Below are 16,377 nucleotides of genomic sequence, written 5' to 3'. Positions count from 1 at the left end.
CTATTATAACATCTGTATTCTGCTCAACAAAACCTCTTTTTATGCATCTTATGATCTCCAGTACTGATCTAAATTCAGTTCTTTGACCATCTCAGCTGCTTTGAAAAATTACCTCTACAAATATGCCCTTCACATATCAGCTCAGGCACTTTGTCATTGTTCTGCAGCGCTCAGCACGAGCTTGTAAAGGAAACTCAACTCTTCAATGTAGAGCTGCCTTTTCCTGCTGAGACAGTAAATGTGACATGCATTTGTATGCCCAAAAATGTCAAGACTCATCAAGGCTTTAAGTTTAAGATTTGGCAAATGATCACATTCTCTAATGCCGTAGAAAAAAGGACTGGATGCTTACATAATGATCCCAGCTGGTTTTAAGCCATGGCGAGATTCTTTGTGCAAGCCTAGGAAAAAAATTGGGTACCAAAAGAGTGTTGGTGTCTGCAGAGTGGGCAACGTGATGACAAAGATTCCTTTTAATGTGGGCAGCAAGAAACCACAGTGTATTATATTTCATTTACTGTATTTATGTAATATGCTTGGACACTACACAGAAAAGATAGACCATCAAATGAGAGTAGTTAAAAATTATGACAAGACAGTGCTTGCCTGATTTACATAAAAGATGTTGATAACAAAGAATGTCGGTGTCCCCATTTCAGTGATTCTCGGAAAATGAATTGAGCTTTACTTCCCTGTTGTTTTCAACTTAATCTAAATCAGTAGGACTGTAACTGCAAAAAAGATAAGAAGCTTGCAATACAAATACAGTAATTATACCATCAGTTTCTTTCTGTGAATAATCATTTATTGGTCAGCATAGATGTTGGGTTTGACAAAACTTTAAATGACCCTTGATATGCAACTTCAGACATTTTACTGCGGGATAAATATGTTGCTTTCGGTTTTTAAAGTTCTGCACTGTGTCAACATCTAATGTGTTGCATGCATCACCTCTGGGAAGCCACGATATTTGGAAATACAGGTCAATAGAGAAGTAAGATATTGTATACGTGCTACTTCACCACAACCTGGTGATACAGTTTTATAGCAGTAATGTTGCTAGCACAGGTCACTGCGGACATGACCAAAAAGTGGTTTCATGTAAGCAGACAACGCAACAGTCAAATAGATTTACATAGTTCTATTTTAAGTAAGATCTATCTATCAATGTCGAGACTTTCAGGATGAGAGCATGCAAAAACAATCCTATCAACCTTCTTATCACCTTCAAACAAAGTTTGAAATCAAGATCTTGGTTCAGAAGTTTTCCTTTGACTCTCCATTTAACCTTCAGTTTGATTCAGCTCTGTACTGGTTGGCCATGTGCGTAGTCTACAGCTGTCACATCACTCAATGATACTGCCTAAACCCTTTCTCTCTCTCTCCCTCTTTGAAAATGTCTCTCTGGCCCGCCCCCCTCGTCCACCAACTCTCCCTAGTTATTTATACAGTGGAATGTGCCAGGCCTTAGATTTTTGTGATGTTAGCAGGCCAGCTTCTCTCCTGTTACACAGGAAGACATCACTGCTAATTTTAGCCCGGCCCTGTACAACTTTTTTTTCCTCCTCTCTACTGATCAAGGAAAGGATTGATTTTGAATCCAAAACATCATCTAAATACCCATGAGCATTAAGACCCAGCCGGTGTGACATAATGCATATTTTGTGATCCACTTGATGGCAGAGGAACACAACACTGACATATGATCACCTTTTGAGTCAATAGGGTGAACTAGTGAGAACATTTATCTACTTACATACCCGGCAGATACGGAGCAACATTATCATTCATTTGAAGATGTGTTTCTGTACGTCTAATATTCACTCTTCTTTTAGCTCTGTTTTGGTCTCCACCAAGTCCTGAGTAAAATATTTGGCTCTTTAGCGGCTCAATTAGCAAGTTAGCTAGTCAGCTAGGCAGGTAGCTAACAGTGTGTTTATCAGAGTGGCTAGAAACTAAAACTAAAACTGTAAAGCCGCAGGCCTTAAAACCATAATGATGCAATGAGCTGGAAAATGCTGAATAGAGTGATTTTTTCAGAAATGAATAACAGCTCAATGATCAACTGATAGCGATTTTAATTAGAGAACTATATTTCTCGTTTAAAGCTTGCAGATCATACTGTTTGGTGAGACCTAATGGGAACCTTAGATCTTGCCACTGAGTGTGACCATGGCCCCTTTCCAATGGCCCCTTTCCAACGTGTTTGGATTCTGTCCTCACCATGTTGTCTTCCTCCTGAGCCATGAATCTGAGTGAACAGGTGGAGCCACAGTTACAATGTGGAAATCCCCCCTCCAGTGCCATATTGCTTTAATAAGTACATCAACAAATGAAGGTTTTTTAATGGACACAAAATCCCAAAGGGTTATTAAGGAGTTTTTTATTAGAGGTGTTAAACTACTAGGACTAGTGGGCTTCATGTCGTCACTCTTATTGTTGGGATTAATTATATGTGGGTATAAACTGCAATTCTGCTACATAAGGTTTGGCTTTAAGAATAGCAAAAGCACTTGTTTCCTTTATCAGGTTTAGCAAGGTCTTGTGAAATATTTTTAGTTCAGATATAAAGACAACCACAGGTGCAACAATGTACATGTTTTATATTCTGACCTTTATTTAAATAAGGTTTCAATTGATAAATATTTCTACTCCTTTTCTTGTAGCTGGTCTAGTTGAGTGTGGAACCTGGACTGGAGTATCACAGTCACTCTGTGCAGGGTTTTGAATTATAAGAGAGATTGTAGTTTTCATGCTCATAATATTAAAGGAATAACAGTTCATGAAAAATAGAGAAGAACAAAGTGATTTGGAAACGTGATTGAAATACTGAATTCTGTCCTCGCACTTGAATAACATATTAAGGCCTCAGAAATCAGTAGCTATCTTGTGCATTATGGACTGAGATGTAACTGATCTTGTATCTTGTATTATATAATATGATCTTTACATAACACGGCCTTTACTACACAGTTATGTGCAGCCTGTGTAGTCACATATAATTGTGAAGCTACATTGAAAATCATTTTATAATCTATTCCCTAACTCACATTTTATCTCAATCAACAGCAAATCTTGCCTGGAGCAAACTACAAAACATGCAATTTGCAATGTTGGCTGTATACAAAATCAGTTGATTGCAACAAATACTGATTTTTATGATTTTTATTTTAATATGATATTTTATTTTCAGCAGAGCTACTTTTGTGATAAGTATCAGTAACCAGATGTATCCGGATGTACAGTGAATGCAAAACAAAGAGAATAGCAATAATCTACAGTAAAGACAAGCAAATGAATAATAACAGTGCATATATAAAAACAAAGAAGCCAATAATATCTCAAACAGTCCAGTCCATGTGATTGGTTTTACTCATCCATTTTTGGAAAATTGTGATTCTAGAAAGATGTTCTTGCTCTTTGTGAAATATGTGCCCTGGATATTTGTTTTAACTTGAAAAAAAAAATCATAATCCACTTTATTTGGAGATATTTCAACAAAGTTTGACATAATCTATATTTGGTTCTTTATGCCATGGAACAAACCAAAGCACCACCGAGCAACAAAACGGGCCCAGAAATGTGCATTTCCCAAATTAGTGTTAATTGTTTGTTAACTAAGTAAGAATTCTGGTGATGTTGTGAAGCTGATCCACATATATCTTGAAACAAGGCAGGAAAGAACGGATCACTTCTTATTTTGAGCCAAGAAAATTCTCGAAACAAGTTGATTCACTGTTAAGTATTAAATTATCTCATGGCCATTGATAGTCTTTTTTAAAAAAAACTTGTAAAGCTACAATAATAGGATTTTTTTTTTTTTTTATTGGCCACTTGGGGGTAGAAGAACTTCACAACATGCTACAAGCAACTGCCAAGACAGAATCATTTGCAGATGCTTCCTCTTTCTTTAAAAGCAAACCGTAAACAGCAACAAATTAGCTAAAAGAGGCTAAAAAAGCTCAAGCTGACAGGGACTGCAGAATTGCATGATAATTCTAATTAATATAAGCAACCCTATTAACATTACATCAATTAATGGAGATTTAAAAGAACAGAATTTATTACAGGTGCAGTGTTTAGCATTTTAGCATCAGTAAGTCATTCAAACACTGGATTTTTGACAGTAACCATAAAACAACTTAGAATAAAAGCTGTGACTGGCTGCCTTTGCATTTGCTGTGTGCAAGCAGCAGCAGTGTTGACATAAGATGTTGGGAAATATCACTTGAATGTATGACACATTACACAAACAAAGTAATATTTATACATCTACAATGAGAAACTGTAATTAGTACGGGTTATTGTTTTTATACGTAACCTATACTGTTGTTAACACAAAACATTGTGTTATTTTTGTCACAAGATGGAGAAGGATAACAGAATTCCCCTCTGTTAAATTAATGTTGAATTAATATATGAAACACAAAACAAACAAAAAGGGTCCACATAAAGTGCAGTTGCCAAAGAAACAACAAGGCGCTCTCCACGAACAGATTTCAGACCATGTAATTAAGCCAGCTGTAGGTATTTGCAATCATTAAAGTGAACTATATTTCCTTCAGATTGTGCCTTGTGGCTGCAACCATTAGATATTTATTGTGAATTATTATTAATAAGCATTCATAGTGAGACATTATCAGATTGTTGGTGTAGTGAGCTTTTTTTTTACTGTAGTTTTGTTTAAAAATGTGAAATTACTTACAGTAAGTGTGTAAGCAAACTTTCATCATGCTCACAGTGTTATTTTGTCTTGAGCACATTGGGATTGAAATGTCATTTTTAAGCATCGCTATTTCAGTCTCCTGATTGATACTCAGAGGTGAAATTAAATATGTAAACAGTGAGTCCTTTCCCTTCCCCATCAGGGAAACTGAGCCAATCAAAAGACATCATGTGATGCCATTTGCAGAATATTCAAGAATTGTTCCACCGAACACAAAATGCTATTAAACATTAGCACAATAATACAAGGGCTCTACTATCTTTTATGAGTGTAGCAGTGAGTAAAGTAATTTAATCTCACATCCTTTGGAAACAGAACTGCTTAGTGTAGTCTGTCTAAGCAGTCAGTAACACATCTGCTGTGTTCCAGCAATGCAGAGGAGTGAGGAGGTCCCTTTAGCTGTTGCAGTGATTCTCCCATTCTCTGCCGGCAACACAACATCGGCTCATTACACCAGTTGAGGAATAAGACACAGACACATGGGGAGGAAGGAAAAAATGAAAAATGTCAACCAATGCTGTAGAACACTGATCTCGAGAGGGCTGGATCACTCCCACTGGTTTTTCTGCCTATCGGTGTGCGCTGCCTGTGGGGTGGAACACAGCGGGGGAAGATGCTTACACTGTCGCTGGCTATTGTGTGGACAGGGGGGCTCCCTCAGAGTGGATGATATGCATTCAAAAGACGTTTCCACCTGCGAATGGAGGTCTATAATCTATGCTTTTCAGAGACGGATTATCTCAGAAGAACTGCTGAGACTCTGAGGTGCAACTTGTTATATAACGGACAAAGTGCCTTCTTACCATTTTTATTTGCATTTGATTGAGAAGCTTTTATCTTGCATGTTAGCAGACTTACGTTATATAACAAGTTGAATCTTTCAAATACAAGTCAGATGTTACCTGTTGATGTCTTCATAGAAAATGTCCAGATTTAGGCGTGTAGTAATGGCTCGGAACCCCCAGTGTATCTCGGGGAATACCCTGCTGCTGAATGTAAGCCAAGACAAAAAATACCTGTCGCGGACATACCAACAGTGGCCATAAAAAAAAAAATCCAAACCAAAGAAAAGATCAGGCAAGTGCAATTTCAATTTATATTTGTCAATTATGAGTCTATTTATTTTCCTTCTGTACTGATTTAACCATTTATTGTATGTTGAACATCATAAATGATTTCATTTGAAATGTTTACAGAAACAATTCATTATTACTGCTTAACAAGTGAACACAAATGTTCTCTCAGCTGAGAGTGTCAAATGCTATGAAGACGATTAAAGGAGATTCAAGATATTCTTTAAACCCTTAATTGAAAGGGAAAGTAGATCTCACCAATGTAATTGTAGAATATATTTGCCGTGGCCATTAATAACTAGCATTAGAACTCTGAAATCACCAAGCTCAAGGCAGCATCATAGCTTTGAACTAACTTAAAGAATTACAGAAGACTTTCAAAGTTGCACTGAAATGCAGTGTATGCAGTGATGTTTCTCAAGTCAATGCTGTTCATATGAGGGCTCTTATCACAACGATGGATTTCCTCCTTTTTAGATATACTGTACATACTGTAAATCAATATCCTAAACTGGAAACATATTCTTTCCCTTACCTTACACCCATTGCAGTGTGAATCTTAAATTAGCCTAATTAAAAATCAAGACGATAATCGAAAGATGATAGCTATTTTCTTTTCCCCTCTTAAAAATATTACAACATAGAGGACAAAACTAAGACATTGAGGCAGTACTCAACAAAGTATCAATCTAGTTTTGGTGTGACTTGAGCTATGTGGTTTTCTGTGGGGTTACAGAGTGACGGGTTTATGAACCATCCTTTCCTGAGGCAATAGTTGGGTAATACACCATGCAATCAATCACAATGCAACCCCCTGATATGCCATACTCATCAAGCTACAGGATGTCTACGAAAGGTGCTTCTTCATTCTTAACTAGCTTACTATTCAAGGTGTGCTTTAAGGCTGACTTGGAAAAAATCCAAAAACATTTCCTTTAAAGTAAATTTAATGTTAACAAATTATTGTTGCAACACACACATGGACATGTCCACCAGACTTGCAACCCCAAATATGGCACAATTCCAGCTCATCCTACACTTCTGATTTAGTTTCCCAAGATTGGCATCAATATATTCTGGACTAAAATGTCCATATAAGAATATTATAAAAGACAGCTGGGGTTGGTTGATGAAAACTGACTAAATTTCAGCAGGCCTTAAAGGTACTCTGTGAGGTTTTATTGTATACAAAGTTACATTTACATTCAGTGTTTATCACCAAAATGCATTGTGTGTATCCTTGAGGCATGACAAACCAGTTAACCGTATATTCATCCTCATTACGATCACCATGTTTGCTAGCTTCTTCCTTGCCTTTGCTGAAGCATTGCCATTTTTCTTGCAGTGTTACCGCCATCAACTGTCAATAAGTGGAATAGTGTAAAACCATCACCAGGAATGTGTAACACGTCGAACGCGTGTTCATGCACAGGCACATAAAAACAAATAATCATAAAAACATTGCTCCATAGCAACACTAATGGTCAAAATGCTACAGGATACCTTTCATTAAATGCTTTTGTGTATACTCAGTCTTATTAATCTTGGCACTTTGGTGCAGTATGTGCAGTACCGTCCAAATTCTAGCCTTAAAAATATAATGACCAACCTCTTGAGGGTGATGCAGCAAAATACTTAACTGGTTGTCTTAAGCGCTTGAACAATATTGTGTTGAAATAGTTAGAAGCTTAGATATAAATACTTTTATATCTAAGCTTTTATATCTAATCTCTTTTTATGACTGTGATAAAAAATGAAAAAGAAAGCATTGGCCTTTTTTTAATTTCTAATTCTGGCTCAGTGATTTTATTTATTCATTTGTTTAATGTCCTGTTTGGCTGTTTTTAAAATGTCTTTGTTTTCTGACGTTGTATCAGTTTACAGAAGCCATTTGGATTGTCAACTGGTCACATGGCTGGCTATAAGAATGACTGCTTAATCAATAGACCTTTATGATTATGTTTCAGATTTTACATTAGGCAAGACTGATATGCACTGTAATGTGTATTTTGTTGTTTTTGTAATGTGGGCACTGATTCAGTATTTGAGATTAGTTAGACTAATGCTTTGGGGAAATACATCTCCTAAACTATTAGCACGACAGACTAATGTTGCCACTTAAGACATTTTAATAAATAAAACACAACAAACACAACAACAAGTTAATTAGAGTATGCACTGCTCTGGCAGTGAGATTGCATTGCAAAGGGAGTTTTATTTTCAAATCTATTGCATGAATGTGCAATGTAACTTGCAATGAATGCTGATTTAATAGCTATGAGTAACATCACAAGCTTACCACACACACACACACCATACGAGAGCGTTCACCTGTTTTGCTTCTTTACCAAAAAGTAATTGTTTGACAGAAAAGATCAAGTAAAGATATTCACTGTGTAACTTATTTTGGATTTTTTAAAAAAAAAATTCCACTACATTCATGCAAGCATTTACAGTGACATATGCTATTGTGTTGTTCTACTGCAAGAGAACAACAGATAGCCCCTGTTTTTATAAGTAATTCCACCTACTGTGAAGCAAATACCTCATGAGAGCTGCTGGGATGCCAATGACTCAATAGTGCTTTCTATTTTGAGTTCTACCAATGACTGAATTCTCTCTCTCACTCTGAGAAAAATAGTCATATCTTTCAGATGGTACAGCTGGAACACATTTTTGGCTGAAGAGTAACAAAATGGAACAAAAAAGTCGGTTTTCCTCTGAAAAAATACTAAAGCACCTTTGCTCCCATGAATTTTATTCCCTTCCATATATTATCTTGCAGGTGTTGATGAGATAATTATGAATTATAAAGACTCAGCAATAATTCAGCTGCAGCTAATATAGTACATTCAGCTTAGCAATGCTAATGAGACCCTGAGGGTTACAACAATTCTTTTTTTTTCAAAGACAGTGACAAAGCTCAAAGTGCATTCAGCTGCCATTGACATAACAAAATAGAGATTTTAAAAGGTCCAATGCAATAAAAAACTTAAGTTTTAGTATTATTTGGCAAAGTTAATTTAGACACTTTGCACTTGACAGAACAATGCACCCATTTGTTTCCATATCTGAGATTCAGTTCTAGTGTTTCAAATCACACTAGCATACTCGTCCAAATAAAATGTGTCACCTTCAGCATCAATTTGCACTGGGAATTGTTGTTTGCCTTTCATTTAACACCATCAAACAGTCAACTGAACTGGATAAGGTATTCCATTGGTTCCTATAGTAACAGTGTGTTCTCTCTGCTTCTTCTGCCGCCACTATGGAAACATCATTTTCCACTTGTGCAGAAAATAAAAAAAATTGTACAATCTATCATTAGTATGTGGTTTTATATTGTCACTTATTCTCGTTGCACTTAACTTGCACCGTTTTCTCAACCAATAGTGTTTTTTCTAAACTACTCCAATTAAAACTCAATTTAGTTAGGTTTTAATTGTTTTACTTTATATTTTTTTCAGATTCTGAAACAACAGAGGATGAAGGTGGAGACCAATTTGAGACCAAAGAAGATAGTGGGGATCTTGAGGACCAGGCTGTGCATACAGGTATCCATCTTGTTTTCAGCTTTTCTGTGGACATTTTTGGATTTTCTCTCATTTCTGTTTTACTGTTGAAATTTCAATCAATTTTACAGTATTGTAACAATTATAGACACTAATGAGAATTTAAAAATGTATAAAAGAAAGGCATTTGCTGTTAAAGCTGCATTAAAAGGTTTTTTTTGGCCACAATGAGGCAGCGGTACGAGTTGCAACCACAACAGTGTTTTTGCAAATACCTATCCACACAGAGCAACATAAACATTTATTTAGAGTTGGCTTTATGTCCACTTGATGAATGTAAGTCCAACATTCACTCTCCTTTTAGCTCTGGTTTTTTTTTAACAACTTCTGAGGGAAATGTCTGGCTCTGTATCGGCTAAATGCTCCACCAGCCAGTCACTAACTTTGTCTGCTGTTTGATTTTTGACAGTTGGTTTAATAGAGCTTTTTTCACTAAATAACAGCTGCCTGCTGTAACTGGGTACAAAGCTGATGAGAGCTGAGTCTGTAGGTTGGAAAAAACAAAACAATTAGCTCAAAGACACTAAAATGCTCTGTAGACCTGAGAGGACCTGCAGAGTCATATGTTAATTCTCTGCAGTTTTGTCATTGTGATTGACAACTTTACAATTAATTTTTTGATTGATTGTTTATATAAAAATGTTGATTTGTGCAAATACTTGATTATCATATCTCCTTTTTTACATGAAATGCAGTGATGGACAAATGTGCAGATGATGACAGTAGAACACATGGACACGAGGATCACTCTAACACAACCAGGCAAGAAAGAAAAATGCAAATTACCTAGCAGTTTTTAAAAAAGGACCAGTGTGCTGATTGTATTATTGGACTCATATTTCATGTCTTCATTAAAATACAATGCAAGCAGATTGCGAATTAGTAACAACCTACAAATTTTGCATAAAATCCTCTATTTCAGGAGCCAGTCAGACGATTTTACAAGAGAATCTCCTCCACAAGTCCTCCCACCTCCATCCCCAAGACTTGTCAAACGTCCCTCCACCTCTCCAATGCCAAGTCGCTCCGGTTCAACTACACCTCTCAGCTTGCGGAAAAAAACTGTTGTGCCAACAGAATACCAAGACACAGTGCCTGCGGAGTTTGAAGAAAAGGTTAAGCAGCCAAAATCTATGTCCCAAAGTAGCACCCAGGATTCCCGACCACAGACTCCACTGAGTGAGTACTCCCGGAAAGAATTTACTCTCAGACCATCCCCAAAGCTTACCAGAGCGAGTTCAAAAGTTTTTGAGAAGGTCCGTGACTTAGAAGAGCGGAGGCGAAGCCTTGATTTTCCAGAAGGTTCCATCTCGGGGAGATCCTGGGCAGGGTTTAATCGTGCTGGATCTGTTGATTCAGATGATGGAGGAAGCCGGATGGGCATCTCTAGAGAAAGTTCAAGGGAAGATCTAAGAGAGGCTCTCAAAGAAGATGCTGCTGAACGGAGATCTATGTTTAGACAAAGAGCTGCTTCGCTGGAGGACAAACCTCGCTATTCCCAAAAAGTTCAGGACATCGAGAATAAGTTCACTGAGGAGCTCCAGCGTATTAAAAAACTTGTTGGAAAACCCCATCTGAAGAAATCATTTTCAACTGAACAGCTCACTCTGAGGGCCAAGCAGCGCCAGCCTTTCAGGAAACTTGAACCTATTCCTCCACAAGTCCTTCAAAAGCTCCAAGAAAGGGAACGTGCTCAGTTGGAAAAGGAAAAGAGAGAAAAGGAACTAAATCAGCTACGAATGCAGCAAGGACAGCAAACACAACAAGAACTGCGTTATTCCCAACCCCAAAAGACAGCAAGCAGTGGTCTAACAACTGTAACAGTCAGTAGATTTGGAGAGGTTGCAGGCACCCCAGAGTCATTGCAGTTATCGGACTTACCAGGACAACGATCAGTGAGAGAATTAAGTAGAGTCAGTCCAGTTACAGAAATCATTCAGAGATCATCATCACCAGCATTACACCAACAGCAAAGGGAAGAGTCACCAAGCAGAAACGTTGCTGACATGACATTACGCAAGGTTGAGCGAAGAGCCCCAAGTCCGCTTGTACAAAGGGTATCACGAATGCAAGAATCCCCGCATGTCCCTGAATCTCCTGTGCAAACATCACAAAAAGATGATACCTCAGGAAGAAAGACACCAATAGAAGTAGTATTAAGAAAAATTGAAAACAGACCTGAAAGTCCACTGGTTCAAAAAAGGGCTGTCATTGTGCATGATGTCCCTCCTCAAGCTCCCACAAAACAACCAAGAATGACACCAGTTGCTCCAACAGAGGAGAAAATGGAGGTGGAGCTCCCCAAACAAGCCTCAAGGATAAAAATCCCCACAATTGTTGTTGAAGATGAAAAATTGGAGGAGGATGTTCCTGTGAAGACAAGTGAACCTAAGCAGATTACTGTTAGTGGTAAAGAGGGACAACAGCAGAAGACCAAAGGAAGGAACCGTCGTTCACGACCTATGTCTCCAGAGTTAGGTTAGATATGTTGTGCTTCTTTCATTTAGCTTTCTGTGGTAGTGTCAAGTTCCAGTCTGATTGTTTTTCATTTTTAATTAATCAAATACTGATTCCTTAGTAGAGGGGGCTATCCACTAATTTGCTCATGGGAAAGAAATGACCTCAGGCTTTTCTTTTGTGAAACCATGCAGATTCTTCAGATGATTCGTATGTGTCTGCTGAAGAGGACCCAATGGAGGCCCCTGTGTTTGAGTTTCCCCTCCAGGACACCGTAGCGTCCGCTGGTGCAGATGTACTACTAAAATGCATCATTGCTGGCACCCCCATTCCTGAAGGTACCATGTTGTACTTTGTGTGTTTTGACAACAAAACCCTCAAAGGTAATTTTGAAATGTACATTTAAGCGATGAATAAATGGTTGTATTTGTCTTCCCTGTTGAAGTTACCTGGACGAAAGACAACAATGAAATCACCAGCATTGCAAACTACGCAGTCAAAGTGGAGGGTGAACGACATAGTCTGCTCATAAAATCAGCTAAAGTACATGATGGTGGGAAATATTGTGTCACTGCTGTTAATCAGGAGGGCAGAGCGTCCAGCAGTGCCAGCCTCATAATTAAAGCAGGTAAGTTTTAATTTTCAGATAACAAATTAAATTAAATTAAGTGACTATATTCAGTAATGTTTTGTTGTGTTTCATGTTCAGTTATGGCTCTTCAGAACTTGAATTATTACCTTATTACCTCTTGAACTATTAGATCAGGAGTATTATGCAAAGCTATTAATTGCTTGGTTAGTAAAATTACTCTATGGAGCCAACTTTTAATTGTGTCCACAAACAAAGCAGGTGCTTATTATAAATTGAACCAGAAAACCAGAAAGAAATATGGAAATGAGCATGAAAAGGAATATGCTGTTATGACAGACATCTTGTTTGTTTCATTGTTATCTATACTGTTGTATATATCTTCCCATTTATTTTACCTGAAACCAGTTATTATTATAAAAACAGAATTGTTATTATAGTCTGTCAAAAATGGAACAGGGCACCTATTTTTTCCATGGATTAGTGTTGAAATAAAGCACATATTAAATAAGAAGCCAAAGTACTTGACAGCACTCTTTATTTTTGGTATGGGTTTTAAACATACCATCTTTTTAAAAACTAGTGCTTAAAAACATATTTTGGTTTCTTCTCATATTGGCATTGTGTTTCAGCTTATTTTTCCCCAGCTCCCTTATCATTATCTCTCTCAGCAAATTGTATGTGCCATATATTCCAGCTGAACAACCTCACTTATAGTTACCATAGCAACTAAGAGGCGAAACTGAACCTATAAATTGCCCACTGAGGCTCACTGGCTCCACTCACTGTGAATCAACTATTGTTTGGATATCACATCTGACATTTCAAATTGTTTTAAGGGGAGCTTAAAATAATCTGAAATGCTTTGTTGCTGTTTTTTTTTTTTGTTTTTTTTTGAATACATGAACTCCTTGAACTCCTATGTTCTCATTGAGCAGCACTCTCAGTGATGAAATAAGACTAGGTTAAAACCTAGTATATGGCTAGACTGTGTATGGTCAGTGTGTGAAATTGTGGCCAATTTGTTACAGGGATAGTCAGTGGTAATGTCCATAATGTGAATTCCTGGATATTAGATGTTCATCTGCAGTTTTCTGTAATGGTCCCAGTATTTGCTGTTAAAGTAGCCTATAATGAAGTAGCATATCACATGACATGGTTAAGCTACGTTTGAGTTAAAAACAAGGTTATAAATGCAGTTGCAAGAACAATACTTTCCACTCATATTTTGGGATGTTTGATTTGAAAGAGAACTTATTTTAATTCTAATTATTCTAATTACCTATCTGTTAACTCCCACTGCTCTTTATCTGTTTCACTCTGCGGATGTCTCTTGTTTTTCACTCTGCATCGAGTGTTTTGTATGAGGGATTGTTATTTGGGGTGCTTTAACTATGCACTCTCCCTCATGCTTCTATGCAACTTTTTTCTGCCTCTTTCCCGGTCGATGATCATGGAGGCTGTGGCAGAAATTGTGAATGAAAGTTATGACAGCATTTTGGGTGCAAATTCAGGAGGCTTATGTCTGCTTGGTTACCGCAGTTACAGTCAAATCAAGCACACCTTCAGAGCAGCCGCCCCACCCTACAGTGATCAGCTACATGAGTTGCATGTTTTACCTGCAAGACTCATGTTTTAATACTGCTGTTCATCGTTTGTGACGTGAATCGTTTCGTTTGTGTGTTCAATTATAAAATCCGAGCACAGCACAGAACGTCTCTCCTGCCGGCTGCTGACAGCTCTGCCAGTCAGAGAGTTGATCACAATGGACGGTAGAGGAGGAGAATGGTAGAGATGCTGATATGTGTCTGTTTAAACAGGAGTTTAGCTGACTTCTCTGCATTCAACACTGAAGCTGAGAGCATCAGAGCTCGGAGCAGGAAACACAGTCGCTCAGCGTCGCGCTGCTGTCCTCCGCTTCCATCATCTTGCGCCGATTCATTTTGAAAGAGTAATGGCCAATGAGGAAACTCCAACACTGGGCTGGCTGACCAATGGTGAAATTTCATCACTCATTCACAGACAACCGTGGTTATGGGGCTGGTCTGTGGCCGGTCCAGCCAAAAATGTGTTTGTACAGGCAAATGAAAGATACATAAAGGGATTGCTTGTTGTTGTATCAAACTACATAAAACATAATGTAACCTTATTGCTTTTACAGAGCCTGTTCAGGAGCCAAAGGGGATCCTGGGTGTGCCAATAGACATCAGCAGCCCTATTACATCTGATGAGGAGTATCTCAGTCCCCTGGAGGAAAGCATGGATTTTGGAGCACCAGAGCCAAGGAGGATCCTCGACACACGATTCAAGAAACCCCCAGCATTCCTGGTGAGACTACTCAGAGCTGGGCCTGATTATATACCTCACTGACTCTCCCTTTTAGAGTACTGTATGAGATCTGTATGTTTAGCATTGACACCTACTCAACTGCATTTTTGACTGGTCTGTTGCAGAATTCTGCATGACAATTTGTTATGTACAGGGTGTCTGTGATTCTATCAATATTGATTTATTGTATCAAAGTGTTATCTGCTGTGTGGTCATCCCATCAACACATCTATAAAATAAAACCTAGAGGTAAAATGCATCTCTCATCTTCTAACGTGCATTACATTTCAAACAGGTAACAATGAATGATCAAGCTGTCATTGAAGGACAGGAAGTCACCATGTCTGTCCGAATAAGTGGACAACCCAAACCCATGCTGTATTGGTAGGTCTCCTCATTTCATCAAACTACTCAGGCTCATTGCTTGCATGGGACATGGAAAAGGCTTTCTGGGTATCATAAACTATGGGCAAGCTCGCTTGGCTGCATAGTTTGTTCTAGAGCACGCTGCTTTGATGCATCTGTTAAAGGAACCGGAAGCACAAAGTTTATTGAGCGTGCGTAACATGCTTTCCCCATTTACCATGGAGCTTCTAAATGCCTAGAGACACAAATGCCTGGTTAGACAAACGTCTGGATTTCACATGCAATGTTGAGTTTGTCAACAAGTAGAGCCAGATCTCATAGCACTCCCTCAGAAGGGTCAGGTCCTTCAGTGTTTGCAGAACACGTCTTCATATGTTCTACCAGCCAGTGATGTTTGATTGGTGTTGTTAGCTAGGACAACAGCTTTAAAAGAGAAGGGTGCCAATATCTATATTTTTCTTATTGTCAACAAATCCCATGAGAACCCCAAACCGTCACTCCCACCAAATGTGTATTAATTCATGGCTGAAATAGTCCCCAAATAATGCACTATTTACCCCTGTTTGAGTAACCAAAATACTTAGCTTTTTTTGGAAATGACCTAACCTTTTTTAAAAATTAAACTGTATATTTGTGACCCATTTTTGCAGAGTTACATCTCCAGTAGGAGCCATCGGGTCTGGGGTTGAGTGTCACAGACGGGGTAGAGAATTTGGAAAGTACTGACAGATGAACTAACACATTAGTTTTAGTCTTTTCATGGGATTTGTTGGCGATGAGAGCAATACAGAATAATACCAGCCCTGCACATTAATACAGGAGACAATGATAAGCTGAATCATGAATTTGTCATTGGAGTTAGTCATGAGTCCCAAGACAATAGCAGAAAAGAGAATACACTACATAATATTGTCAGTCTTGGACAATCCACCCCCTTCATAACTCAGCCAGAAAAGAGCTTGATATTGAAAAAAATTGGTCAACCTACATTGCGTAAATAAAATTTAAAAAAATCTCAGAGTGGTATGTGATTCATCTCTTTTTAAAACACAGCGACAATTGTTAATTCTTCTCTTTTGTAGGCTGAGGGACAGAGTTACGGTAAAAACAGGCCCACGTCACATTGTCCGTGAGAAAGAAGATGGCACTTTTGAAATGACCATTAAGTCAGCAGTGAGAGCAGACTCTGGGATTTACACCTGTAAGATCATTAATGAGTATGGGACAAAGCAGTGTGAAGGGACGCTGGAGGTGAAAGGTATGCTT

General features: G+C 38.1%; 1 protein-coding gene across 1 annotated transcript in view; it reads left to right on the top strand.

Moving 5' to 3' along the window:
- Positions 1-16,377, top strand: part of spegb (striated muscle enriched protein kinase b) — a 40,866-nt gene that overhangs the window by 2,860 nt on the left and 21,629 nt on the right. Inside the window, exons 2-9 of the mRNA XM_067603077.1 lie at positions 9,267-9,353; positions 10,067-10,133; positions 10,294-11,849; positions 12,023-12,166; positions 12,274-12,456; positions 14,579-14,745; positions 15,041-15,129; positions 16,194-16,369. Coding sequence (XP_067459178.1) covers positions 9,267-9,353; positions 10,067-10,133; positions 10,294-11,849; positions 12,023-12,166; positions 12,274-12,456; positions 14,579-14,745; positions 15,041-15,129; positions 16,194-16,369 — 2,469 coding nt within the window. The remainder of the gene's footprint in view (positions 1-9,266; positions 9,354-10,066; positions 10,134-10,293; positions 11,850-12,022; positions 12,167-12,273; positions 12,457-14,578; positions 14,746-15,040; positions 15,130-16,193; positions 16,370-16,377) is intronic.

This window comes from Thunnus thynnus, chromosome 11 (assembly GCF_963924715.1).
Source record: "Thunnus thynnus chromosome 11, fThuThy2.1, whole genome shotgun sequence".
In the NCBI taxonomy this organism is placed as follows: Eukaryota; Metazoa; Chordata; class Actinopteri; order Scombriformes; family Scombridae; genus Thunnus; species Thunnus thynnus.
The sequence above is the reverse complement of the archived record's forward strand: the minus strand, read 5'-3'. Positions and strand labels throughout refer to the sequence as shown.